Source organism: Takifugu rubripes, chromosome 17, assembly GCF_901000725.2.
Source record: "Takifugu rubripes chromosome 17, fTakRub1.2, whole genome shotgun sequence".
Taxonomy (NCBI): domain Eukaryota; kingdom Metazoa; phylum Chordata; class Actinopteri; order Tetraodontiformes; family Tetraodontidae; genus Takifugu; species Takifugu rubripes.
The window spans coordinates 6,522,480-6,550,318 of NC_042301.1; the positions used below are offsets into that span (position 1 = coordinate 6,522,480).

The following is a 27,839-nucleotide window of genomic DNA, read 5'->3' on the forward strand; positions in this document are numbered from 1 at the left end:
AATTAGAAGCTGCACTATCAGTTCACCGAATGTGATGGATTTATTGTTTACATTGCTCCACAAACACTTTCAAGTTTTACAGACATTTTGATAAAGAAATTTTGCCCGAGTGGAAGCTACTGACATGTTGGTTGTCGGTGTTTACTGGACTCTAGATAAAACAAAAAGGTTTCAGGTACTGGTTATGTGTTGCAAATGTTTTTCTCCCCCAATTATTTGGGAAATGTTGTATTCCCAGTTAACATACTGCAAATTCAAAAAGAATCAAGCAGAAGAAAAACAGACAAATGATAACCAAAAAGACAATAGCAGCAACTTGTTGCCAATTCACTGCAGGTTGTGAATCATCTCCTCCTTGGCAATAAGATGCGTGGTCTTGTTGACCAGAGACATGAGCGAGTTGAGTTTGTGGGACCAATCGTTGAGCAGGTCGTTGGGGTCTTTGGGTCTCTGAAAGTTAATGATGCCGGCCAGTCGGTCCACCTTGGCATAGATGGTTTTGTTTACAACAAGGCTGGAGAGGAACTCCTCAGATTCCTTGTGGAATAGATAAGAAATTTTTTATTTACTATTTGTCTTACATTATTACCTTTGTGTTTCATATTCATTCAATAAATATTAAATCTAACACCAGCTGTCTTGAAATACAAGCAGAGACTCATTTGCTCATACTTATACAATGGATACGGATTTTTTAAAATAAAAACAAAAAGTGAATGCATTAGTGAACGACAAGAGTCATAAAGTCACACTTAAGTGTTTTTCTGAGCTTCAGATTTAAGAATCTTTGGAGTATTAGTGCTGCTTACATCAACAGAGAGGTCGAGGAGTCCTGCCATCCTCTTCATTGTGATTCTGGTGTAATATTTGGCCATTATTCGGATGTTCTAGAGAAACAAGCAGAACAACATTAATACACACCAACTTGTAAGAGTTTACAGCATACTTCCATTTTAGGAGCTGCATGGTCAGAATAACCAGACAGGATGCTAAAAGTATTAAAAAGACAAACAAGGACAGTAAAAGTGACTTGTTTTAAAGATCCGATGAGGTTCAGTCACTCTGTTCTTCTGAGCCCACTGATATTATTACAATATTTCGACACTAAATTTGAAATTGATCTAATATTTTGCCCCATATCAGACCTGCGCTAGTGTATGGTTAGATGCTCATGCCCCTTATTCACATGAAACCAGACCATGCCACGTCAGTTTGCTTCTCCATCAGCTCCTTTGTTGAACTGAGTAGCGGTCAAGATGGACCTTCTCCAGAGTGGGGCCAATGTGTGTCTGCCCAAATCAGTCTGCTCAGAGCAAGCAGAACTCTCTCCTGAGCTGGTTCAGCTTTACACAGATGCTAAAAGGCATGGGACTTTTTCAGGAAGATAAAAACACATGCATGGCATATAAAATCTGATTTTCAACCAAATGTTACGCCGTGCCAGTGACAACTGCTGTGGGACTCTGTCAGCATTTACGACACACACACATTATCCTTAACCACACTGGGCTCAAATACTGTAGCTCACAGGGGCAAACGGGGCTGCCAGTGGAAAAGCAGCAACAGATGTCAACTCACATGCTCCACCACTCTGTTCTTCAGATCCTTCCACCGCTTCTCTCCCTCCTCTGAATAGGAAAAGACATCGGTGGCAGGGCTGTCAGGGGAGCCGTCTCGCAGCTCCTTTCCATAATCATCGACCAGTGAGGTCCAGCGCATCAGCTCCATTGTGGTGAACTGTTTCAGAAGATCCCTGCAAACGAAAACGTGAAACTTATACCCACGTCTCATAAGACGAATCGATCTGATGGACTCAATGTTCTCAGGATTGTCGTACTTGTATTTGGGGATTTCTTCAAGTTTTTTGTCTTTACTGATTCTGTGCACAAGGTCCGACTGCTCATTGTCGTAAGGGGAAAGGATAACGTACAGCACCACACTCTTCAGGGCCTGAAGAACAACGGAGACGAAGCATACATATGAAAATCATATTTTCATGAAAAGCACCTCAAAAAAAACAATTAGAACTTACAACTGTTTGGCGACCTATTTTTAGATGTCCTATATTAAATAACTGTGTTTGTTGGGGTGCATGTAAGCAAAATAAGGTGATACGCAATCATTTATTCATTTAAGTTAAATTAAAATATTTGTATCTTATTTCAACTACTGACAAACAACAAAATTAAACACAAATTGAAAATGCCCCAAGTAAAAATGTGACCACATGACTCCAATGGCATCTACATTCATAGTTGTGATTGTATATTTACATCTACAACCTCCTCGCTTGCTGTGGGCACTGACTAAACCACAGTAAACCACACATTAAAGACTCACATACCTGTTGCCACTTGCTGCTGTCCTCTAAGATACAGGGGGTGTCATAGATGGCACGATAATGTTTACAGATAGAAAGGTAAGAGCCCTCATGCTGGTCCACTTGGATCATTAGGTTGTAGTACTTCAACTTTGATTCCTGATATATTACAATAAGACAAAACCCTGTGTTTAGTAACAGTGTTACTAATGAGATCACACAGACGGCAAACCAAACCATCCTGTCAATTTAACTTCACAAAACAGTTCAGTGTTATATGAAAGCCAACATGTCAGATATCTCCTTACTTCAGTGCCCTCTTCCTGAAAGAACTTGGTGTTAATCTTCTTGCTGATGATCTGGGTGCGGATGTAATCTTTAACAGCAATGCAAAGTCTCATTTGTTCAAGTATAAACTCCACTTTCTCCTTTTTTTCCATGGAGCCATATGTCTCAACCTAAGCATGCAGGAGAGAACCAAGGTTGAAAACAACATCTCAAACAGGGCTGTGTGCCAATTTTACCTGTCAAAAATTGCAAGCTGGGTTCATGAAATACCTGCAGCTCCTGAAGAATGGCTGCTGCCTCTTTGACATCTCCACTCTGCTCCTTGATATTGGCCAGGGTCTTTGTTAGCCTTGCACGCTCAATCTCTACATAGATCTATGATGACAGCATTCTTAAAACATTAGCAGGAAAGAAGGTGGGACCTGGCCGTTTTTTCCAGTAGAGTACACATTGTCAGAAATCTAAATAAAAGAACAAACCTTGCCAGCTGTCACAGTGCGAAGTGTGTCAATAAGTCTTAGCTTGATGTTGAGGTCTGTCACAGCATCCACATACTTGTAGCACTCTTGCACCATCTTGGCAACAGCCTGATGAGGACACAGAGAGATAAGGCATCTGAGTATTACTTTACAATATGACTTTACATTATTTCTTTCACTTCAATGACATTTACACAACTGATTATATTGCCAAAAAAAACGAGTGGGGGGGGGGGGGGGGTATTGGATCACAATGATTTTATTTTTCAACCACCATTTAGATTAGTAAAGAGTTATTAGTAATCAACCTGTTTAAGCTGACTCCTCCTTTTGGTGAGCAACATGATGTTTTCATTCAGGGCATCCCAGTCTTTAGCTTGATAGCACATCTGCACCACAGCCACAAGGATTCTGGAGGTGGACACCATGTCTGATGCCTGACAGAAGTCAGAGGTTCAAAAAACACCAATAATTTTACTGTTCTTAGTAAATTCACTACTTTTATCAATAACATCATATCAAATTATCTGGAAATCCGCTGCTTTTAAGGACACAGCTATTGAAATAAAATATTCTTAGACTTTATAAATGTCTAACACCATATTGCTTAAACAAAAACGTCATCCGCCTTAAAGATATCAAAACAAGTTCAATCATTTTACCGTTCGCGTTTGCTTCTCCAGTGACAACAAACCCTCGATGGCCTCTTGCAGCTTGCCCTCCTATGGGTGAAACATTGATTTATTCAGGATGAAAATCTTTTGACGTGATTTTGATGTTCACAAATATCATTGAGTTTTATTGGCATTCCAACAAGCACGTCAGTGTATTGACACTGCCAATATATTAAAAAGCATATCCGCTAAACGGTTAGCATGCTACCTTGTTTTCAACAAGTTTTGTGATAAAAATGTATCTAGATGCACTGACTTTAGTAGTGATTCTAAATTTACGATCATATATAGACATACATGTATTTTTAAAACAGCGTAAGTAATGCTAATACACGTTAGCTTCGAAGGTATCAGACCGTGATGCACCATGACTCAGCCAGCGCTGGCCTCTTTTCGAACATACTCACTTTGGCCATTTTCTCGCATTCCGGGAGACGCTGGTCTACAGTTGAACTGTAGTCGATTTCCATTTTAACAATTCTTCCATCAGATCTTTCTGATCGTTCCTCTGCCATTCTTGCGGTGTACAAGTTTCAATACTACAACAATGCTTTTCCACAAAACCAAACACCTATTTTCTCTGTCAAATGAACGAATCAGATGGAAGAATGAAACAGCAGTCCATAGCGCCTGAAGGACCCAGCAAGGACCCAATAAAATAGACAGGCGTTATATATTTATTTATTCTTTTCTCTTTTAGGGAGATTTATTTTATTGACTTTATTGAATTTTCACAAAGAAAGTTTTAAATTTGACAGGAAGTTAATTGGCATATGCTTTTAATTCAAGGTTACATCAACATTTACATAAATATCATTATTTAATTTGTCAGTGACTAAATTCCAATATATTGAATAACCCCACGATACACATAACTGAAAGTAAAACTGTAATTTTCTAGCTGAGCTACAGAAATATTGTGTGCTTTAATATAGATGTAATAAATTATGGATATATCTTAATTCATTTCTTAAAAGCATCTATTGGGAGATGTAACTGTGACCTCCACCTTCAGAATGATGATTAGAATGTGCATTTACTCTGACAAAACTGTGCAATATCTATGCAATATGCAATATGTGCAATATTCCACTTCTGAAAAACAGATATAAGTTCTTTGGAGTTCTGGAAACATGCAGGTTTTTGGGTTGATAGCAGGGCATTCATTGTCATTCTTCAGTGGCCTCATGACATGGGAATCCCACATTCAGCAGGTCTCATCTACCTCAACCTGGCGAGAAACAAAAGGGTATATTCAAATGTTGTTGTTTTTTTAAACAGACAGATCAATCAATCAGTCAATCAAGCTTTATAGCGTCTGTTAAAATCAAAATTGTTTTTTGGCGCTTTACAGAATCCCAGGGCCTGAGACCCAACAAGGAAAAACTCCCCTTTAACAGGACGAAACCTTGAGCAGGACCAGGCTCATGCAGAAGGACTCTCCTGCTGATGGCCAGCTGGGTAGAAAAGGAGGAGAAGTGGAGAGGACAGGTAGAGGAAAGAATAGGAAGAGATCATGGAAAGTTATAACAAACTGCTGGTATAGGAGGTTGAGTGGGTCAGCAGGGTTGGAGGTCAGTAGGTTAGCATAAAGCTATGAAGATGGCAATACCTTTAGATGGATATAGAGAAGAGAAGAGAAGAGAAGAGAAGAGAAGAGAAGAGAAGAGAAGAGAAGAGAAGAGAAGAGAAGAGAAGAGAAGAGAAGAGAGGACCCAGCAGGGTGCATCATAAGCAGCCGCTACTTGCTTTCTAAGATAAAATTTCTATATCAGAAAAGAGAGAGATGAAGAAATCCACTGATTCCCACCTGAAGAAACCTCGCCTACTCCCTCAATTTAGATTTCGACAGTAGACCATCATGCATATTGCAATGGAGTAAATGCTAGTAGTAAATGCATCCACCCAAATAAGATAATTACCCCTCAATGCAGGCAGTAATACAGAATCCGAAGTGCCTGAAATTGTTATAAGTATCCAAATGCTCAATTGGGCCATTTAGAAAAATAGGTTTAGAGATGGAGCCATCGTGTTCCTCTTGGGTCTAGTCCTTAAAGAATTGCTCCTTGCCTTTGGTGGACATCCATCTATATCCCTGGTTTTGGCAGATGATTCTAGTTGTCTTTATAAACAAAAATCAATGACGTTCAAAATCAGTGTATCCCTTGCGCCAATATAGCATTTCAGGTTTCAGAAGTCATTTATTTGTCATTCCTGCAGAATCTTTTGATGGAGATTAACAATCAAGCAATGTTCTTTTAATAAAGGCCTACATTAAAATATAAAAGGTACTGTAGACCAGGTCTGGTAATTTCAAGAACTGTAAACCAAAATGAGGACTTTATAAAACTAGTGCATACCAGAAACTTACTTAGCAGCAGTTGAAATATCCGAGGAGTTGTTGAAAGCCAAATAAAGGTAATTTTTTTTAATTTTGTGCATGTCCCTTTAGGGACTCCGTAACTTCCTGTGTAAATATCCAAGGTAGTTTTCTGTGTAGTTTTCTGGAACTGAAGAAGCCTTCTGGATAGAAGTCGAAACGTCTTCAAAAGAGAAGAAAAACAGTCCAGTTGACACAGAAAACTACCTTGGATAACTATGACTGGATGATTGAGAATCCACACATTCCTGTGCACATAGCTTTAATTCATTTCCGGCTTTTCAGCACGTGACGCACCTCCGCCCATCAGCCCTGGAACGGACGTGTTTTCGGTTAGTTCCGCCTCTGGAAGTGTTGTACCGATGTCGTAACTCTCAGCAGTTGTAGTTTACTTCTCAGAGGCGCTATCATGCATTTACTTCCGCGCTACCTTCTCATTGTCCGTGGCTACCTAGTTCGCTGTGTGTAGCAGATTGGAGCCCGAAATGCCGCGCAAAAAGAAAAGCGACCAGAGTCCAGGCAGAGTTCCTGGCGGGCCGCCGGAAGTGGGAAGCCCCGATCAAAACACGGGTCGTCGAGGACCTCATGAATTTGACAGCGCTATGGCGGGCAACTTTCCATCTAGCGCCCCACTGTCTAACTCCGACGAAGAGAGAATCATTAAGGGGATGCAGGAGATGTTCTCTCACCTGGACCCTGACGTCATCTACATCGTCCTAGCCGAGTGTGATTTTAAAGGTAGCGACAAACACCAGTGTTACAACCTGTTCTGCGAGTTATGGGAATGATATTGATCGATAAACGTGTATATATTGAGACGCTCAGCTTGTTAGCAGACGATTCCTCCAAGGTAGAAATAGTTGTCGGACCACGCGCTCATATTCACCTGTTGTACCTGTTTGTACCAGAGCCATATGTTGACGGACATACAGTATATCCCGATCGATGGAATATAAGCACAATAACACTTATGCAACCGCACCGTTTGAATTTGTTACTTGATTAAAAGCGTTGTTCATGTCACTTATGTTATAACGGCACAAACGTCGCATGCTTATTGAAGATGAGTTAAACCGACAATAGACAACCATTTATCAAGAGCTACACTTCATGTTAACTGTAACGAATCAAAAAACAGTCTCCTTCAAAATCAAACAAAAGTACTTTCGAGTTTTGCGTAACCTACGTCACATCAGGACAGTTGAGTTACATAATATAAATTGTGTTTGCTACTGTCTTTTCTGATGTTGCAGTTGAAAGGATTGTTGATTTAAATTCAGTAACCTTGTTTTTCAGTGAAAAGTTCCATTGGTTTTTACACCAATCCCTAATGATTTTAGAAGACAGAATATTTACAGCTCTCAGCTGAGTGAGCCGATTATATAGCACTCATAATCAGGATAGGATGGAGACAACTCGTTATGGCTTCCTATTTAATTGATAAAACCACAAATGGTCGTAGCTGGTTTTAATAGAAACACTTATCATTTATCAGTGGATTTAGAACCACATCACAACAATGGTGCACTACACCTGTTAATATATTTTGAGGGGAAATGGCATTTTAACTTTAAGTAGGAAATTCAGATTGAATGGCCCTCACACAAAGCTAAATCATAATGTCGATTGGATTTTAGTTTAAAGACACAAGGATGAGTTTTTACAATCCAGGAATTAATATTTTTATATTAACTCCTGGATTGTAAAAACTCATCCTAGCACTAGAAATCAGACTAATGATTAATTTTTACACTCTTTGTTTTAGTTGAACATGCTATGGACTCTCTCTTGGAGCTTTCAATCGCCGCTGAAGGTGCAGCTCCAGGACCATCTCCGATCTCTGGCTTTGAGCGTACTGTCTCAGCCCTGCTCAGTCCACAACTCTTATCTAATTCAGGAGCAGAAGCTGACTCCACTGATCATTGCTCTGACTCTCTGAGAGAAGAACTAGACCTCCTGGTTGATCAGGAGCTAGAGACCCGAACCATACAACAAGAGCAACACATTAGCCAGAACTCGTCCTCTCCATTAATTTCAAAACAAGACCTCCCTGAACTGCTTCAGTCTAGCTTGCAGCTTGAATCTGGTAGCCAGGGGAGCCAGATGTATGGAGCTTCCTCTGTACTTGACCCACCCAGCACTTGGGAGAATGAGAGTGTTATCAAAGAGAAACCATCAATGGACTTCACACAGCTGATGGCAGAAACACCTACAGACAAGCCAAAACCTTCACTGGATCTGGGAGCATCCGGGCGTCCTTCAGCTTTTCAGGTGTATAAAAAGCAACAGCCTTTGCATATGTCTGTAAATACTGCTGTTGGAGGAGCAAGAGCTAAAGTAAGCGTCTTGACTCCAGAGCCAAGTGGCTACTTACAGTCACCCTTGAACATAGACGCGCCTGTATTTACTCCACATGTTGGTCAAAACCAAGGGCCTGCCTTTATCATCCCTGTTGCTCAGCTGCCTTCCAATTTGACCAACCAGCCACAGGCCTCGATTCCCTGGCCGAGTCACAGGCCCATCAGTATAGCACCCATCAGACCCTCTGCTACTATTCCAAAGTCCTGGGCCCTGCCTGTCCCTCACAACCGGCTTAGGCTACATGGGAGGGTCCTTGTGCTGCTGCGTGGTGCTCCTGGCTCTGGGAAGTCAACCTTGGCAAGGTAAAAAAAAAAAAAAAGCTTTCAATACTCCTTTGTAACTTGTGATATTCACATATATTTATTTATTTATATAACAACCCTTTTCTTTTTTCCTGTCTTTCATTCATATACTCGCTTGTGGATCTCCTCATGATTAAATGAGAATTATTTCTGGGGATTTGCTTGTTTTTGAGAATGAGGGACTTTTACCTCAATGTGTGTGTGTTTTTCTGTAGAGCCCTGATGGAACATAACCCAGGTGCTGTTATACTATCCACAGATGACTATTTCACTCACAATGGAGATTATCAGTTTAACCCCAATGCTCTGGGGGATGCCCACGAGTCGAACCACAAAAGAGGTAAGACAACTCGGCACCAAGAGACTCTTCTTTCAAAAATGGACACTGAAGGTCAACCCAGAGTTTTTTTGATCTTCTGTAATTGACTAAAGCCAACTTGTCAATCACAATAATCTTTAGATAAAATGGTCTTATTTAACTTATTTATTGAACTGGCAGTAGAGAATCCATCTCATTGTCTTTTGTGGAACAAAAAGATTAGGATTATTGTTTACCAACCGGCAACCTGTTGAGAAAAGGCATAAGCATATTTTATCATGTCGATCAAGTTTATTTTTCCTTCTCTCTCGTCACAATTTCATGGCAAAGCCAAAGAAGCTTTTCAAAGGGGCTCTAACCCCATTATCATCGACAACACAAACCTGCAAGGCTGGGAGATGAGACCCTATGTGATTCAGGTCAGTCAAATCTCCTGCAATACAGGAAATATTGATATTTTATCACTAACTGTAGAATTTAGCACTCTAGAAACTACATTCATAATGTTTACCTCACATTGAAACAATGCATATAGAGTCCTTTTGGTCTCTTTTTGGTATTAGGCAGTCAAACATGGATACATGGTCCTGTTCCGGGAGCCAGACACATGGTGGAGGTATAAGCCCAGAGAACTGATGAGGTACAAGAATAATGATATTTACTATTTTTCCAGTGATTGATTTCAGTTAGACCTTTTTAAAAATCCAATGGCTAAATGAATATAAACCACATTTTTGTTTTAATACAAGTAACAAGTATATGTAATATTTAGATTTTCTAATAATCTTGTAAAGTGGCAGTTAAGCAATATCTATGCTAAAGAAACCCAGTTTGTATTTGTCCTTTTTATGTGTGCAGACGTACCACACACGACGTGCCTTTGGAGACCATACGGCATATGCTCAGTAAGTACGAGCGTGTTGTCTCTGTCCAGTCCATCTTAGGACCACAGATGGAGTTCCAACAATGCCACCTTCTGGAGGATGAAAGCTCTGAGTAAGAGCAGTTGGTCTGCTTTGTTGATATTATACATTTAACTAGTCGATGTTCAATTTTATCGGCTGACAAATAAATTATTTAATCTAGATGAATAAATATTTAAGAAATAGCACTGTTTAAAAATGCTGTGCCACTCTTGTGCTGTGAGGTGAAGCATCCACATTTCCTCTGATTTTTCTAGGTTGTTATCTTCTGAGACACATTGTCCCGACATTGTTGGACGGCCTGAATTGTCTCATCCTCATCTGTTCTCCTCACTTCCTGATGTTTCTTCTACTGGTCTTAGTGGTGAAATGGGACTTGTGGAAGATGGAGCCTGCAGGTTTACTGAATTAGAATCCCTCAATTTTCAACCAACTGGAACAGCTGCAGAAAATCCTGAAATACCAGAGATGGACAAGGACATAGATTCAGATGAAGTAAAATGTGAGCTGGATGCACAGTTGGAGCTACATCATCTGACAGTTGATCAGACAATCCCAGATTGTCTAGTGGAGTCAGTGATGAATGAAGATCAGCAGGGTGATGAAATGTCTGCAGTTTTTTCTGAGACAATTGGACAAAGAGTAAGACGAGAGAGGCCAAGTAGGAGATCTTGTTTGGACAACCTGGAGCCTGCAGATCTGGTGAAATATGCCAACCAATCAGATAGAAAATTGGGGGACAAAGAAAGGTCAAAGGAAGAGGAAACGCAAACAAGTGACTTGCTGAGGCACGAGGGTGTACAAGGCATACCTCAAATGGATTTTACAGGAGACTGGCCATGTGAGGGGTTTCTACAGCAGCGCCAGGTGAGGAAGAGAAGAGAAGGGTGTAAAGAAAGACATGAGAACACAGACGAAGCTGCATCTCGATCCAATGAAACCCAAAACAAATTACAGCCTGAGGCCGATAAAACAGAGTTTCAGAAGCTTCTGGATCTTATTCAGACAGATGTTGCTGACATTCAGATGGACAATTTCAGTTCATCCTCCCTATCTTCAAGCTCTGAAGAAGAATTAGAGCCAAACAAGGAGGAAGCATATAGATGTTATGGTAGCTCCAGCAGTAAAGAGAAAGAACAAGACATGTTACTAAACCGCAGCCATGGAGAATTACCTGACTTTGTGTTGGACCAGAAGATGAATGACTCTTCTAATACCACGGTAGCCTTAATGGATGATTGGGGAGTTCCGAAAGCAGAAAATGATGTAAATATCAACAAGGAAAGTCACAATGAAACGGGATCTCTGGCTTTAAAACCAGCCATTACGAGTCCCCTCTTATCTCCTGATATTAGTTCATTGGCTCTATCTGACACTGTTGAGGCAGATGTACACTGTGGTGATGATATGGAGCTTGATACTACTGTCACCGAGGTAGATGGCAGCACACATACTAGTTCTGGTGCCGATGTAAGTCGAAATAGCAACTTCAATCTGAGTCCTGTTTGTGGGAACTCTGTTGGAGCAGAAAGTAGTTCCTGTATTGGAGGAAGTCAGGAGAGGAAGCAGCATCAGGGCCGTAGATCAGGAAAGCAGTGTAAACTAGCCCTCACCTTCACCCAGAATTGCCCCTCTTCTTCAGTGGATTCTGTGGTAGGCTCAATAAATGTTAACAGTTGTCAGATGAGCAGTAACACTCATGTTCAACATTTAGGTCCTGAATGGAGTACTTGTCTTGAGCCAAATTCTGACCATTCCATCCAGTCAAGATCGAAGCCTCAGCCGTCTTCCCCTCTGTCTGTAGGAGTCTCAGACTGTTTCTCCCAGACAGAACCACAGGACTTTGCTTTTCTCTGGCGTCTTAGTAATCAGAATAACCTAGATGAAGAGTTCATCGCCACTTATAGCCAACTTCATAACATTATGGTGCTGTCTGGTAATTCTTCTTGGTTTAAGTTGTCAACTGCAGCTCACTCACGCAGCCACAGAGAGGTGCCGTATCGTGTGGTGCATGACAAAAGCACACAGCTGGAAGACAAAGAGCTTGGGGTAAGTCAAGACAGACTTGAGAGTTTGCGCATCCTCAGCCGTCATTTTAAACTGGTTAGTTTTGACACCCTGGAGGATCTCTTTGACAAATGTCATCAGGACTTGGAATGGACCACCAACTTATTGCTGGACTCTGGAGAGATCTTCTTCAAAGAAGAAGACGTAGACCAAAAATTGAAGGATGGTACAGAGGATGGAGGAAATGAGATAAAGCCTGTTGTGGAAAACACAACATGTCCCGATGCAATAGAGAAACGTCACACTCAGAACCAGCCTGTTGGGATTGAGGACAAAATGTCAGAGTCAGATTGGAGACCCGGCAATTCTGGGGGTCATCTTGAATGTACAGTTGCGGACAAAGGTCGTTCTGAAACAACTTCACTTTTGGAAACATCCCTTCAAACAGAACATCTCGTGACAAATGCAGGAGAGAGAACAGGCATGGAACAAGAACAGGAAGTGGGATCAGAAGTTTGGGATGAAGGATTGGTAACTGAGGAGGCAACTGTTGAAACTGAGGATGAGTTGGCCAGCATGGAAGCGGTCAGTGCGTTGCTGCAGGCTGAGCTAAACAGGATAGAGGAAGAAGAAAAAAAGGACATACCTGGAAGAAGACACATGGGAGCTGCTGGAAGTCATCACTTGGATATCCAGAGTGTGGAGCTGAAGCTACCCACTGAGGTGGCTCTCCAGCTAATAGAACTGTTTGGCCCAGTGGGAGTGGACCCAGGTAAATAAGACAGGAAGTGATTCTTAAAGAACTCATCAAATATTGTGTATAAGTTACAGAGATCATAGGAGATATTTTTACAACACAGGACAGTTGCAGATCAACCCAAGTATGATATATGCATGTTTTAGAAAATCACATTCTACTCTCACACATACGCACACATAGACACACATTACTGTATAGCATATTGATGTAATGCATCACTTGTATTTGATGACCTTGGAGTGACATAATCTGATAACTTTCTCCAATAATATCTTTTGGTATAAATAGATTTTGACTTTACTGAGAATCAAAACAGAGTTAGGTTTTGTATTCTGTTGATTCAGTTTATTACTCTCAGTAAAATTTAAAGCCAAGCTGCAGGGGTCATTGTTGTTGAGCTGATCCATTCCTTCACTCCTGTCTACAATGATCAGATTCTACCGATGACTGTGCAGTACAGATGGACCTCAACCTGGCTAAACTGCTCCACCAAAAGTGGAAGGAAAGTGTTCAGGTAACTGAATACAAGTCTGTTTTAATTAATTTATAACAAGATCTGGTAAACAGCTGCAGTTTTATTTATCGATAGTATTCAGTGAAAATCCTGACTCTGTTGTTCTACAGGAAAAGCAGAGGCAGGCAACTCTTTCTTTTCTGTCCCGTAAGAAGGGTAAGTTACAGGCAACTTAATGAAACCATTTTTTATTTGCTTTATAAAGACATAATTTTAGGTTTCATACTTGCTATTTATTAAAATGTAAATGTTCAGATGCGACAAACTGGCAGGAGTGGGACATGGCCAAATCTGGACCAGCATTTTTTGATAGTCCGATGCCATTCATTGACCACTGGAAGGTGTCCCAGCCAAGCATTTCTCTCAGAGACATTATAAAGGAGGAACAGGCTCTACAAGACAACATGGAAAAGGTGTGAACATACAGAAATAGTCAGTATCAAATAGCTCATAACTGTTCACAGTGTGACAAAAAGGCTGTATCCAAATGCACTCCCCAGTTCCAGATGTAATTGATATCCATCAAAATGACATTTATTCACTTAAACCTTGTTTTCATTGCTTCCATTTTCAGAAAGGAAAAGGTCTGGCTGATCTGGATGGAGCCAGTCTCCTGAAGGAGAATCAGCTGTATGCCCTTTTCCCCAGTATTGACCGTCACTTCCTTCAGGCCATCTTCAGAGATCACAAGTGAGGCTTTTGCTTTGGTTGGCAGTTTAACTAATGACACTTCTGGGTCACCCAATTTGAAGCTTTTCCAGAGATGCAGGACACTTACAGACTTCAGTCGAATTTTTTAAAACATCATTACAGCTTCATTAACTTTTGTGACAAAACAAAACGTTTGTGTTGCAGCTGTCGGTGTCCTGCTCCTGATATATGTCACTATATATGTTTACAGTTACAGTTTGACGCACACAGAGTTATTTCTACGCTCTCTGCTGGATGAGGAACCTGTAAAGACAGTTGTTGCTCCACAAGCACCTCCAACTGACCACCACAGAGCAAACAGCGGGGAGAGGGAACTGGTACCCACAAACACATGTAGAGAAATCAGCAAAACACTTATTTAATGTATTTGGATCTGTAATCTGTAATCTGTCTCTGTAGCTCTGCATTCTCAGTGCTGTCTTATTTAGACTGTTAATATTTAGAATTTGGACAGCTAAAGAGCATTATCAATGACTCGAAAATAATGATTTGTTGTCAAAGTAATTGATGTATTCTGGAGCAGACATCCACTGAGCTGACCCTTTAGCATTGAGACCAATAAGCAAACAATAACTTAGTCAAGGAAATATTTTTGTATATTCTTTCATCCATCACCATAGATTATAACTCCAACCCTTAATGACCACCCGGTCATAGTCACACAGCCAGATTTATTCATCTCTGTTCTTTTGGTTTTAACTTTAACCACAATTCCTGAACCTTGGCCTCTATCAGAGTTTTTCAACAGCAACCTCACATCTCTGAGTATTACAGTGCCTTGCGAAAGTATTCGGCCCCCTTGAACCTTGCAACCTTTCGCCACATTTCAGGCTTCAAACATAAAGATATAAAATTTAAATTTTTTGTCAAGAAACAACAACAAGTGGGACACAATTGTTAAGTGGAACGAAATTTATTGAATAATTTAAACTTTTTTAACAAATAAAAAACTGAAAAGTGGGGCGTGCAATATTATTCGGCCCCTTTACTTTCAGTGCAGCAAACTCACTCCAGAAGTTCAGTGAGGATCTCTGAATGATCCAATGTTGTCCTAAATGACTGATGATGATAAATAGAATCCACCTGCTCTGTGATAGTCTCAGGGTATCTGTTTAAAGCGCAGAGAGCATCATGAAGACCAAGGAACACACCAGGCAGGTCCGAGATACTGTTGTGGAGAAGTTTAAAGCCAGATTTGGATACAAAAAGATTTCCCAAGCTTTAAACATCTCAAGGAGCACTGTGCAAGCAATCATATTGAAATGGAAGGAGTATCAGACCACTGCAAATCTACCAAGACCCGGCCGTCCCTCCAAACTTTCATCTCGAACAAGGAGAGAACTGATCAGAGATGCAGCCAAGAGGCCCATGATCACTCTGGATGAACTGCAGAGATCTACAGCTGAGGTGGGAGAGTCTGTCCATAGGACAACAATCAGTCGTCCTTCAACAATCACTGCACAAATCTGGCCTTTATGGAAGAGTGGCAAGAAGAAAGCCATTTCTCAAAGATATCCATAAAAAGTCTCGTTTAAAGTTTGCCACAAGCCACCTGAGAGACACACCAAACATGTGGAAGAAGGTGCTCTGGTCAGATGAAACATAAATCGCGCTTTTTGGCCACAATGCAAAACGACATGTTTGGCGTAAAAGCAACACAGCTCATCACCCTGAACACACCATCCCCACTGTCAAACATGGTGGTGGCAGCATCATGGTTTGGGCCTGCTTTTCTTCAGCAGGGACAGGGAAGATGGTTAAAATTGATGGGAAGATGGATGGAGCCAAATACAGGACCATTCTGGAAGAAAACCTGTTGGAGTCTGCACAAGACCTGAGACTGGGACGGAGATTTATCTTCCAACGGGACAATGATCCAAAACATAAAGCCAAATCTACAATGGAATGGTTCACAAATAAATGTATCCAGGTGTTAGAATGGCCAAGTCAAAGTCCAGACCTGAATCCAATCGAGAATCTGTGGAAAGAGCTGAAGACTGCTGTTCACAAACGCTCTCCATCCAACCTCACTGAGCTCGAGCTATTTTGCAAGGAAGAATGGGCAAGAATTTCAGTCTCTCGATGTGCAAAACTGATAGAAACATACCCCAAGCGACTTGCAGCTGTAATTGGAGCAAAAGGTGGCGCTACAAAGTATTAACACAAGGGGGCCGAATAATATTGCACGCCCCACTTTTCAGTTTTTTATTTGTTAAAAAAGTTTAAATTATTCAATAAATTTCGTTCCCCTTCACGATTGTGTCCCACTTGTTGTTGTTTCTTGACAAAAAATGTAAATTTTATATCTTTATGTTTGAAGCCTGAAATGTGGCGAAAGGTTGCAAGGTTCAAGGGGGCCGAATACTTTCGCAAGGCACTGTATATCTACATATCTGTCCCTTCTTTATTTGGCAGAGGCAGAAGCCTGCAGCATCTATGAAGCCAGAGTATCAGGACACAGAAGACCCAGAGTATGAGGATTTCAGGGCTGAGGCCAGCCTTCAGAGGAAGAGACGGCTTGAGAGCTTTGCCAAGGCTGCTGAAGCTTTCAAGCAAGGTCGCAAAGAGGTGGCGTCTTTTTATGCACAACAGGTGATGAACTAAATGTGTGTTTTTCATGATGTTCTTTAGTGCAACATCTAAAGCGTTAGCCAAACTGATAAATTTACCAAATAAGTTTGCAAATTTGAGCATTTGCAAAAGTTTTCATGACAAAATTAATTTTAGATAGCCAAAAAATGTCCACAAGCCTCATAAAAGATATTACTGGGAGCGAGAAGTGTGTTCCTTTCAAGTGGGTGTCTAGGGATCTACAGAAAAGTGTAAAGTTAAATGTTGTATCACTTGGTACAGGGGCACATGCACGGTAAGCGGATGAGTGAGGCGAATCACCGTGCAGCAGTTCAGATCTTTGAGCGGGTGAACTCCTCATTGCTGCCCAACAACATTCTAGACCTTCATGGACTACATGTAGATGAAGCCCTTGATCATCTTGTCCAGGTTTTACACGACAAAACAACAGGTAACAAAAGAATCACTAATTTATGTTGTATTTACTGTTTACCGGTAGAGAATTGACGTAACTAACAAGAACGTATCAAGCGGATCTTCTGACTGACTATGTAAACAACCAAAATATAGTCTGAAAATGAGGTGGTGATTAATGCAAGAAAATACTCCTTTCAGGTCCCAACAATCTAGATCAGTCTTTATTCGTTCTGTTTGTCAGTCTAACTCCAGTTAATCTTGTAGTCAGCCTGTTGTAGATGGGTTCAGTCCACGTGGTGCTCTGCTGAGCTACAGGAAGCTCTTGTTCACCTTGTATGTTGTTCTCTGGCCTTCCATCACGCAGCGTATGAGAAGGGGTTGTGTCGACCTCAGCTGTCTGTCATCACAGGAAGAGGGAACCACAGTCAGGGGGGTGTAGCCCGCATCCGCCCCGCAGTCATAAACTACCTCACCAACGCAAACTACAGGTAGGCACACATAGACTCAAGCACACGCGCATGTATGACTCACGAAACTCGTTTTCATTCTGAGGCACTTTCCTTTCTTTGATCTCTTAAATCAGGTTCACCGAGCCAAAGCCAGGACTCGTTTTGGTCTCTCTGAAGTAAGAAGAACCTCAGTTAATTGATTCAAGCTGCTATTGAAGAAATCTCAATCACTCTCTCTCTCTCTCGCTCACTCTCTCCTTCCCTCCCTCCCTCAATCATCCTCCTTGCATTTGTTTCTTGACATCAGTCTAGAGTCTGTACATCTTCCACTTGTTTTTCCAATAACCATAGGTTTTAGAAATCTAATGTAATCATAAATTTATGTGTTAAACCTCAGTTCAGGCCTTATGTACATTATCTGCATTAGGGTAAAACACATAACATAAGGGTTTTTAATGCATGTATACATTATGATGCATATGATTTTTAAGAAAATATTTTTTTACAGGCTTTGTTGAAGCATTTACTTATCTGTAGATGGTTGTAGTCTTAGATAATGAATGTACATTACATTCAGAGAGTTTTATTGCCAGGATTAAATGGCATTCATTTTTAAGACACAGATCAAATATATTTGCCATCTTAATCTGTTAAGACATTTTCTTTTCTATGAAAAGTGTGTCTTTCCTACCAGGAGTTGCATTTAAAAGCCTTAACATCAAAGCCTGTTGATGATTATGAATAAAGTTGGCTTTATGTTGTGCTGTATTCAGCAACACAGGGCAGATCAGGACTGCTCCTTCACATTTGTTGAAGGGTTGAGAGTGATAGATGCAGCTACAACTGATGGTGGTGGGAGGAAAAACTCTCTAATAGGTTGAAAATGGTTCTTTTTAAGACAACAAATACCCTGCAGTGCTCAGCTTTAGTGGATTAGACCAACATGAGAATCTCTTTCACCTTTGAATGCCACATAATTCAATCCAAGATGCTTATAGATCAGGATTCCCGCCCAGGTTAAGTCGGTCATTTTTTAGCCTTGCTTAGCCTGATGTGCCTATTTTTGAGATGGCTTTTTTTCTCAGGTTATTCAGTGTTTTTAATATTGCCTCAATGTAATATTTTTGTAACATCAATCATGTAATTTTATTGTACAGTATATATCATGAACATGTGACTCAGACATAATTGTATTTTTGTATTAATTTGTGTAAGTACAGTATTTTTTAATAAAAGGCCTTATACTAAAGTTGTCTTGATTGTTATTTTATTTATCAAACATAATGTAACATGATGACCAAACTGTAGTTCAGGAGCAATGTCAGAAATCATATTGGAGAAATTTGCTTGCTCTCCTGACATCCACGTGATATAGTCTGCCACTGAACACCAGCAGTTTGTAAATTTCTGAAATTATTTTACTGTAATCACCCCCCCCACACACACACTTATTGTTAAAGACCACAATGCACCAAATCAGGGACCTTGCAACAGAATTAATGTAGCTCATCCATGTTCCTTACATTATAAAATGATGAGGAATTCTTGTTTTATTTGTACTGCTTCCAATCAAAACAGACTTCATTGTAGGTGGTACCTGAAGGCATCATGGCCAATTTCCTACAGTGTCCCGTGCAAAGAGCACACAGACAGTCACATATAATTTAAAAAGAAACCAAAAAACAGCAGCTGTGGGGGAGCAACAGTCGTGCCTCGACTGTAGAAGCAGCGGATGTGCTGCTCTCCGCTCGCGCACGCTCTCTCTCTCTCTCTCTCTCTCTTTACCTTCTTTTAGCACTTCCTTTCTCTACTTTACCACCCTGCTTCAAAAGACAGGTGTCAAGAATTTGGGACATTTTACATCTCTAAAGAATACACACTTACACCACATTAGTAGACGAGGGTTTATTTTATTTAAACTCAGAAAGTGAAGTTTGAATTTCAGGCTGAACCTTTGCTCCTCGACGCTGTAAAAATTATGAAGAGGGCCTGTTGAAGACTGGACAAACTGACAGAAAGGTAATATTTGTTTTGTCCTTGTTCTCGAATTTTACTCAGCTATTGAGACTTCATGATTCCTCTGAAATACAACCAAAGATTTATAATTGATTTATGGTTGAGCTTTTATAATCTGACCCTTTCTTTATTAAAAGACATTAAAATACTGTGTGTAATCACAATCAATAGGTGACAAATTGAATAATTTATCTATGATTTAGAGCATAAAAGGTTGAGTTCCAGAGAGACGAAGACTTTAATGTGAGGGGAAAAAGCAGATTGAAATGTTCCATCTGCGTTATGGAGCTGAGGTCTGATGACGGCAATATGGCCGCATGCATTCCGTGACTTAATTCTCTACTGTGGTTTTTTCATACAAAATATTGTTATTCACCAGGAACGTTTAAAAAAAAAAAACCAAAACCAAAACCTTCAAATGTCGCTTCAAAACAGCAAAGTCCTAAGTTTTTTTTATGAGTCTTTATGATGAAGATGCATTAAAAGTTGGAAAGTGTGCACATATGAGTGCAAATATATAAAATTCTTTAACACAAGCACACAACTCTTTACTTCCGTGTCTGGAAGGAGAGTCTAACCCTGGCTATAAAAAGGAAATAATTTAAGGTTTGTTTGCTAAAGAATATCCTGTTATGAACACTGGTTGTTGATGCTGAACTGTTTGTAGACATGTCTAAAATATCATATTCCTCTGCTCTCAGGAAGAGCATCTACAATTTGGTGATAAGGACAAGTTTTCAGCTCCAGTCAGAAAGAAGAGAATCTCAGTAAAGGGAGACAAGATCCAAGAGCAGGTGGTGTTACAAGAAGCAAGTAACGAGACTGAAGAACTGTCGACTATATTTTTAGACCAAGGACCGTGAAAAGAGAGACGACATATGTGAGTTCAACTAAAGTCCCAGAAAATGGAGCCGGCACCTGTCGGGGCCACCAGCCACCACATAAATCTACCAACTGTATAGGGAAACACAGCAGACACGGAGTGAACCCTCTGCAGGTCCACAAGATCCAGAAGACCCAAACCACAGACACTGAGAGGGGTGAGACTCCACCAGGTGACCATGAACAGGGTGACGGGAATGTCTATTAAGTGTGTCCTTGTTGGGGACAACGCTGTGGGAAAGACGGCACTGCTGGTACGCTTCACCTCAGAGACCTTCCCGGAGTCCTACAGGCCCACGGTGTTTGATAATACAGGGGTGGAGGTGTACATGGATGGTGTCCACATCAGCCTGGGACTGTGGGACACAGCGGGCAATGACACCTTTCAACAGATCCGACCCAGATCCTACCAGCAGGCGGACATCGTTCTCATCTGTTACTCTGTGGCTAACCCGAACTCACTGGCCAATGTCCACAAAAAGTGGCTCCCTGAGGTTCGGGAGCACCTGCCCAATGTTCCTGTTCTGGTTGTGGCCACACAAACGGACCTGCGGGAAATGGGGGCCTATCGGGGCAACTGCACCACATCAGCGGAGGGGGCACAAATGGCTCGTGAAATTAAAGCCAAAGGCTACGTGGAATGTTCTGCCTTTAGCAACCGCGGCGTCCAGCAGGTGTTTGAGTACGCCGTGCGAATTGTTGTCAACCAGGCCAAAAAACAGGCCCGACGGCGGATGTTCCGCATAAACCAGTGCAAAGTCTTTTGACCTTTGACATGAGGAGAACACAAGAACACTTGTAAAATTTATCTGGGGCATTTTGATTTAACCTGTAAGGTGACGCTCCAGATAAATGACTGCATTCAGTTACTTATTCAAAATTCACCCTCAAATTAATGGGATTTAAGAACACAATAGAAAATATTTGATTCATTTAAATGTATTTAGTGAACAGAGTGCGTTTAAATGTCTTCCTCCTTTGTGTTTTTATCATCATGGACTTTTTAGATGTTAGGAAATAAAATGATACAATTCAATAATAATGAGCAGATTTTTTGTGTCTCCTCAAAGCAGAGGAATTGTCAATAATTTTCATCAAAAATCTCTATTTCTTTAGTATTTGTCATATTTGTGTCATGTAAGTAAAGAAAATCTTAAGTAAAACCCACAAAATGACATCATGTCATGTGTCGCAGGTCTAAATACTCCTTAAATATATAAATTATGCTTGTGTTTGCACAGATTCAGTAATATTCTCTGATTTTTTTCTTTAAAGAAAGAAAAATCTTATTATTTGAAATCTTTTGGCTAAAAAACCTGGTAGAATTTCAGAAACAAGCTGTGCATCAGTAGACCTGCGTAATTACACCATCTTTCAAAGACTGGATGTATGTATCAGAAATTACTGGATACTGTATCAGAACACACTCATATTCAGAAAAAAACGCAACTTCTATGAAACATTTAAACATTAAAACTTTTTTTAAAAATTTTATACAAAATTTAAAAATGTTTTAATATTTAAGGTTCATGAAAATTCATGACGGTCCTGATGCTCATCGTGTATCTCCTGATGGAACTCATGACGATCCTGACGTTCATGACGGGCCTCATAATGGTCCTGACACTCATCACGGCCTCACGTTCTCCTTCCTGTCCATCTCCAGCCTGACCTTTACACCATCCTCCATCAACACTTTCTGACTGTCTCTTCTACCATCAGGTCAAACACACGACTTCAAATAAGAAAACAGACAGTTTTAAAGTTAACATAAGTTGTAAAAACTGGTGAGTTCACGCACGCACACACACACACACACACACACACACACACACAGAAAGAACATCATTACGTAGTGAAACATCTGCCATTTTGTCGATTCATGACTTTAGCTCACGGGGAAAGAGGATCAAGTAGGTTAGTTGTGATGTTCTTTCTGTTGTGATGTTCTCTTTTCTCCGTGATGGTGCTGTTGTTTCTCAGTTCTGATGTTCTCTCTCAGTAGTCTGAACTCAAAACGAATTATTATTGTTATTATTATTATTACAGCTTCTCATTATCAGAGACCCAAATTCACACTAATGAATCAAAATAACAAATTATTACAGGATTATACATGACAATACAACATTAATAACATTAACTGTAATGTTTTGGAAAGTTATGCTTTACACAAATCCAGCTCATGTTTTTTTATTTCCTTTTTTGTACAGCTGTCACTCGTCTGAGTCCTACAGTTATGTTTGCAGTCCACCGCTATGATTTACACTTTTTATTTAGATCATCTTTAAATGTGAACGAGCTGCGCCTACACGCGAAGTGTCTGACCTCCACTGCATGAGACAGATTATTGTGGGTCACTTACAAACATGTACAAACCTCTTCAGACACTGTTGGATATTTTTGTCCCACAGAGGTTCCTAAACTCTGGACACCAGCAGGCACCACGTCATCCACTCTAAAAGCAGAACAGAAAATGACTTTATTCCATATACTGAACACATTTACTTACCTTAACTATCTCTCTAACACACACACGCACATGCACGCACGCACGCACGCACGCACGCACGCACGCACGCACGCACGCACACACACACACACACACACACACACACACACAGGAAACACCTGTCCCATGCAGGCTCACTACCACAGAACCTCAGTGACACATTAACATATCACATCATCATGTGCGGTCTTCTGCACTAACTCAGTTTAACGATCTCAACAGAAATTCTTACAAATCTTTGATTATTACTAATCATAATAATGAAAATCGAACTACAGGAAGCTCCGAGAAAATTTTGATCTGGTTAAACTCTTTAGTTTTTTTACATTTGAAGGTTTAGACACAAAGTGGTAATATTGCAGCGTGTCATAACCACACAAGAGTTAAACACTTGTCTTTTTGATGGATGACAGATGATAACTGGTCAGACACATCCTCTTCTCTGCTTCCTTTACCACATGACTTTCTGGAAGCGATCTGATGAAAACAATAACAAAAATATATTATAGCAAAAAACACAGCTGTTGTTTACCAAAATAAGATGAATGGGTTTCTGTTAGCGGGTTCAGATCTAGTCTTTGGGCTGGTCTGGAAAAGTCATCCTTGTAATAAACACCTGACTGACGGCCTGAAACATGATGGCAGTTCTGTGTGTTCTTTGTCATATAACATGTATAAGATGTCATCCATGCTGACATGCATGGGTGTTCATCCCCCCTGACCCTAGTGTCACTAAGAAAGTGTCACTATGTGACTGACACATGTCACTACACTGTGTGTCTGTATGTGCATGTGTGTGTGTGTGAGTGTGTGCGTGCGTGCGCACATGCGAGCGTGTGTGTTTGCGCGTGTGTGGGATGGCGCATCACATTTCTACCAGTACCTGTGTGAGTTATATGAGCCTTCTGTCGACCTGTGTACCTGTATGTGTGAGTGATAGCCCCAGGTCCTGTTCCAGAACAGTGATCACACACACACACACACACACACACAACCCAGAAACTGAGGCGACCTAACAGCTCTGAAACGTTCAGAGGCTGTGACAGGATGTTAGACTTGAAATGATTCTGTGCTCTCAGCTCACTCAGCTGAGAGTGACATTGTGGATTTTGGACCCGCCAAGCGCTTTGCTGAATAATTGATCTTTCATCTTGCGACCAGTTGAAAATGAGGATGGCAACATTAATGGTCTGGATCAGCCTCTTGGTGCCAGGTCAGCTCTGCATGATGCATGCGTGTTTTTCTCTCTGCAGCTGCATTTGCTTCTTCCTATACCCTCTTCTACTTGGTTTCCCCTGTGACACCTGACCACTGTCACGGTCTCCGCTCCCACAGTGTCCCATAGTGCTCAGGGTCATTATGCCCGGAAACTTCTGAATGATCTAATGGAGAACTACTCCAATGCTCTGAGACCTGTGGAGGACACGGATGAGGCCCTCAACGTCTCTCTGCAGATCACTCTGTCACAGATTAAAGATATGGTAAGCCCACTGAAAACTTTCATTGACTTTTTAACAAACAAACAAGGCAGGATGTCTTTGTGTTCTTCTATGAGGTGAAATTAGGAGGTGATTCTTCAGGGTTCCATAATATGATAAAAGTAGAACATCCTCTTGAGGGAATACACCAGTCTCTTCTTTAATTTTTGAGTTTCAGTATTAAACTATTATCTAGAAATAAAAATGCCAACTCTTCTGTCCAGCAGAAAGTTGCCTCCTATTGGGACTGCAAAATATATGTTTTTAAATTCATAATGAAAGAGATTATGTGTAGATCATGTGTGTAGAGTCTGAGAAGTTGGCAGATGTATTTTAATAATTTGGCTAGAGGACAGTGATGTGGCTCTGCTACATCTCCTGTTATTATACTGCACTAAAGCACAAAGCTGATGTCTTCACTCTTCTTTCACCCCGTTAGGATGAGAGGAACCAGGTGCTGACCACATATTTGTGGATCAGGCAGGTCTGGCACGATGCATATCTAAAGTGGGACAAGGAAGACTACAACGACCTTGAGATGATTAACATCCCTAGCGACCTGGTTTGGAAACCAGACATTGTCCTCTACAACAAGTCAGTAACAAATGGGGGCAAAATAAAGAGAAGCCACCAAACCTCAACCGCTGCCTGGTTGTTTGTGTGAGTAGAGCCGACGAGGAGTCTGCAGGTGCTTCCAACACTAATGTGAAGCTGCGATACAACGGAGAGATCGTGTGGGACTCTCCAGCCATCACCAAGAGCACGTGTGTGGTTGATGTCTCCTACTTCCCCTTCGACTGGCAGCAGTGCACCCTCACCTTCGGCTCCTGGACCTACAATGGTAACCAGGTGTGTTGAAACAGAAAGGAAATAAGGGAGAACCACAGTTTATTCAAAATTCTGAGAGTCTGATGTCATTTCTTTTGTTCAATCATTCAAACGCAGATGCAACCAGCATCCCACGACTGGGGCGGGGGCATTAGATAAAAGCTGCCCCCCCCTCTTCATTTTTTAAATGTTGTTTTTCAGAAGTTGTGTGTTTCTGAGGAGTCTGATTTTAATATTTTGGGTGATTGCATGTTTTTTACTGAAGTCCTGGAGTCTGAAAAATCCAACTGAAAATACATTTATTGTGCGGAAATTTAAAATGAGAATTTGGCTAATCACGGAGTAAAATTAATTTTGCTTCTATCTAAAGGGTTAATGGACAAAAGTGAAAGTCTTACCTTGAGGCTTCTGTGTATATTTACACCATCTTGGAGGACTTTCAAACTGGACCAAGTCATGCTGGAACATTTACCAGATCAGTTGAGGACAAATTTGAAAAATTTCCTTTTTTTTCTCCATAATCAGGGTGAAACGAGACTGTAGGATCACTCCCATGTCGCCAAGCTCTTCCATTGTTTTGCTACATTGCTTCACACTCACATCTCTGTGTCATTTATATGTTTGTCCTTCATGCAGGTGGACATTAGTCTAACAATGGACAGCGGTGACCTTTCCGACTTTGTAGAGAATGTGGAATGGGAGTGCCACGGCATGCCGGCAGTGAGAAAAGTCAGGATGTACGGTTGTTGTTCTGACCCTTACACCGAGGTAACCTTCACGCTGCTCCTCAAGCGTCGCTCCTCCTTCTACATCTTCAATTTGCTGCTGCCCTGCTTCCTCATCTCATTCCTGGCTCCACTGGGCTTCTACCTGCCGGCTGACTCGGGGGAGAAGGTTTCCCTCGGGGTCACGGTGCTGTTGGCACTCACTGTGTTCCAGTTGTTGGTGGCGGAGAGCATGCCTCCCGCAGAAAGCATGCCCTACATAGGTTTGAATGATTGCTGATCTTTTAATTTCACCACATTGTTAGACTAGAAATGAATAGGTCAATATAAGTGTTACCTATGCTCTCTCCTTATTCCCTCATCATTCTCTTCAATAAAAAGCATTTCAAGGATGTTTTTAAAAATATGTTTGTATAATTTCATGTTTATCAAAGTAAAATTGAACTTGTCATTTAGCAGATGTTTGGCTGTATTCTCAAAACCATAAAGTTCTGGGTCTCATTCCAGCTTTGGTCTTTCTATATGTCGTTTAGATGTTTGCCACCATAAAAACATCTCTTCTGTCCTCTTCTTCAGGGAAGTACTACATAGCAACAATGACTATGATCACAGCCTCCACCTCTCTCACTATCTTTATCATGAACATTCATTTCTGCGGTGCTGAGGCCAAGCCAGTCCCTCACTGGGCCAAGGTGCTCATCATCGACTACATGTCCAAAATATTCTTCGTCTATGAGGTGGGGGAGAATTGTACCACGCCAGAGAGTGAAAGCATTCCCCTATACCCTGAGGAAACTGTGAGTGATAACCTTGACGACTCATCCCATGACCTCTACCTTCATCAAAGGGAGACTCACAAGTATAGCAATGGCCATAGTGTCCACCATCATAACAATATCCAGGTGAATGGCAATGCCAACCATAACAACCGGACTTCCAGAATAGACAAAATCGACCAGAAGCAAGTAAATACACAGAGCTATCGACACATCCGGAGAGATGAAATTAATTTCCAGGCCCTGTCTCCCCCACAAAACCTCCAGCACCTGAATGGAGGACTGAAAGAGAAGCTCCTCTATCCTGCAGAGAAACTGACAGTCCAGGCATGTCCGGGCTGCTGTCCCTGCATGCAACATAAAGAGGTGCAGCAGCCTTTTCTTCCTTTACCTTCATACTCCTTCTCCTGATGTTTCTGGAGATGTGTTTGTTAATCTCTTGGTTTCTTCTTCAGGTGGTGAAGAACATCCAGTTCATAGCAAACTGCTTTCGAGAGCAGAAAGCTACTTGTGTCAAGGTCGCAGAATGGAAGAAGGTTGCTAAGGTGATGGACAGGTTTTTTATGTGGATCTTTTTTGTTATGGTCTTCCTCATGAGCATCCTCATCATCGCCAAGGCATCATGACAGCATCGACACGACCAATTTCAGACTTCACTGACGTTCCCTACCACTCAGGTGTTACTGTAGTGACCAGACCATCACTGCTGGAATCAGAAACATTTTTAAGACAGTAAACTTGATGTGTGAGCTTTGTGGTGCTGTTACTTTTTCTGTTTGACATAAAGAGGGCTGCATAAAACCGGCCTGTCCTGTGTCGCTGTGTTACTTAATTTCAGGTCTGCTTGTGTGTGATGGAGCAGTGAAGTGGAAAGACAATCTAGGTCTCGCCTGGAACAAGCATGAACTCTCCATTATTCATGAGCCAACAGCCACACATCTCACTATAGGCATCATATTACCAAGGTTGTGCTGTAGGCAACCAGGTGGAGTCATTTCCTAGTGTCCGGTCCAGATACAGACCATCAGCAGGGTACATGGAAGTCACCTCAGAAGCAATTCAAGGAGCCCTCAACCGCCCTGCCCCTTCTTATGAGCAGCAAAACTGTAAAAGCCAATCAAAATAGAACCTTACTTATAATTAAAAT

General features: G+C 41.1%; 4 protein-coding genes and 1 long non-coding RNA gene across 8 annotated transcripts; 3 read left to right on the forward strand and 2 right to left on the reverse strand.

Annotated features, from left to right (window-relative positions):
- Positions 1-15: 15 nt before the first annotated feature.
- psmd12 (proteasome 26S subunit, non-ATPase 12) lies at positions 16-4,381 on the reverse strand. Its single transcript, XM_003972159.3, has 11 exons — positions 4,169-4,381; positions 3,750-3,809; positions 3,396-3,524; positions 3,088-3,195; positions 2,879-2,983; positions 2,629-2,778; positions 2,345-2,479; positions 1,838-1,950; positions 1,579-1,753; positions 810-887; positions 16-537 (listed from the first exon to the last, which is right to left on the reverse strand). The coding sequence occupies exons 1-11, from the start codon at positions 4,274-4,276 to the stop codon at positions 328-330; spliced, it is 1,371 nt and encodes a 456-aa protein (XP_003972208.1). The 5' UTR covers positions 4,277-4,381; the 3' UTR covers positions 16-327.
- Positions 4,382-4,523: 142 nt separating this feature from the next.
- LOC115253289 (uncharacterized) lies at positions 4,524-6,576 on the reverse strand. The gene is made up of 2 exons (XR_003891592.1): positions 6,439-6,576; positions 4,524-4,992 (listed from the first exon to the last, which is right to left on the reverse strand). It is a non-coding gene; the product is annotated as an uncharacterized lncRNA (long non-coding RNA).
- Positions 6,464-18,724, forward strand: n4bp2 (NEDD4 binding protein 2). Of its 4 annotated transcripts, none has more exons than XM_011612597.2 (17): positions 6,466-6,879; positions 7,907-8,478; positions 8,602-8,804; positions 9,020-9,144; positions 9,454-9,542; positions 9,687-9,763; positions 9,982-10,119; positions 10,304-12,825; positions 13,248-13,327; positions 13,438-13,483; positions 13,583-13,740; positions 13,902-14,017; positions 14,229-14,355; positions 16,454-16,630; positions 16,892-17,060; positions 17,391-17,514; positions 17,610-18,724. In XM_011612597.2, exons 1-17 carry the CDS (start codon positions 6,627-6,629, stop codon positions 17,653-17,655), a joined length of 5,022 nt encoding a protein of 1,673 aa, XP_011610899.2. In that variant the 5' UTR covers positions 6,466-6,626; the 3' UTR covers positions 17,656-18,724. The 4 variants fall into 4 exon arrangements, with proteins under 4 accessions (XP_011610901.2, XP_011610899.2, XP_011610898.2 ...); XM_011612598.2 differs by having other exon boundaries at positions 6,467-6,879; positions 7,907-8,412; XM_011612596.2 differs by having other exon boundaries at positions 7,907-8,804.
- Positions 18,725-19,190: 466 nt separating this feature from the next.
- On the forward strand, positions 19,191-21,409 carry rhoh (ras homolog family member H). The gene is made up of 2 exons (XM_011612600.2): positions 19,191-19,494; positions 20,193-21,409. The coding sequence occupies exon 2, from the start codon at positions 20,553-20,555 to the stop codon at positions 21,138-21,140; it is 588 nt and encodes a 195-aa protein (XP_011610902.1). The 5' UTR covers positions 19,191-19,494; positions 20,193-20,552; the 3' UTR covers positions 21,141-21,409.
- Positions 21,410-23,914: 2,505 nt separating this feature from the next.
- chrna9a (cholinergic receptor, nicotinic, alpha 9a) lies at positions 23,915-27,489 on the forward strand. Its single transcript, XM_003972172.3, has 7 exons — positions 23,915-24,098; positions 24,221-24,366; positions 24,803-24,957; positions 25,032-25,212; positions 25,828-26,179; positions 26,493-27,058; positions 27,148-27,489. Exons 1-7 carry the CDS (start codon positions 24,053-24,055, stop codon positions 27,316-27,318), a joined length of 1,617 nt encoding a protein of 538 aa, XP_003972221.2. The 5' UTR covers positions 23,915-24,052; the 3' UTR covers positions 27,319-27,489.
- Positions 27,490-27,839: the final 350 nt, after the last annotated feature.

Excerpts from the sequence above, each read along its gene's own strand:
- psmd12 (XM_003972159.3), bottom strand. The coding sequence starts at position 4,276 with ATGGCAGAGGAACGATCAGAAAGATCTGATGGAAGAATTGTTAAAATG. Across the intron at positions 2,480-2,628 it reads TTCAGGAAGAGGGCACTGAA|GAATCAAAGTTGAAGTACTA; the intron begins GTAAGGAGATAT and ends GTAATATATCAG. Across the intron at positions 888-1,578 it reads AGAACAGAGTGGTGGAGCAT|AACATCCGAATAATGGCCAA; the intron begins GTGAGTTGACAT and ends TTGTTTCTCTAG.
- rhoh (XM_011612600.2), top strand. The coding sequence starts at position 20,553 with ATGAACAGGGTGACGGGAATGTCTATTAAGTGTGTCCTTGTTGGGGAC.
- n4bp2 (XM_011612596.2), top strand. The coding sequence starts at position 6,627 with ATGCCGCGCAAAAAGAAAAGCGACCAGAGTCCAGGCAGAGTTCCTGGC. Across the intron at positions 14,356-16,453 it reads ACAGCGGGGAGAGGGAACTG|AGGCAGAAGCCTGCAGCATC; the intron begins GTACCCACAAAC and ends TTTATTTGGCAG. Across the intron at positions 16,631-16,891 it reads CGTCTTTTTATGCACAACAG|GGGCACATGCACGGTAAGCG; the intron begins GTGATGAACTAA and ends CACTTGGTACAG.
- chrna9a (XM_003972172.3), top strand. The coding sequence starts at position 24,053 with ATGAGGATGGCAACATTAATGGTCTGGATCAGCCTCTTGGTGCCAG. Across the intron at positions 26,180-26,492 it reads AGAAAGCATGCCCTACATAG|GGAAGTACTACATAGCAACA; the intron begins GTTTGAATGATT and ends CCTCTTCTTCAG. Across the intron at positions 27,059-27,147 it reads CCTGCATGCAACATAAAGAG|GTGGTGAAGAACATCCAGTT; the intron begins GTGCAGCAGCCT and ends TTTCTTCTTCAG.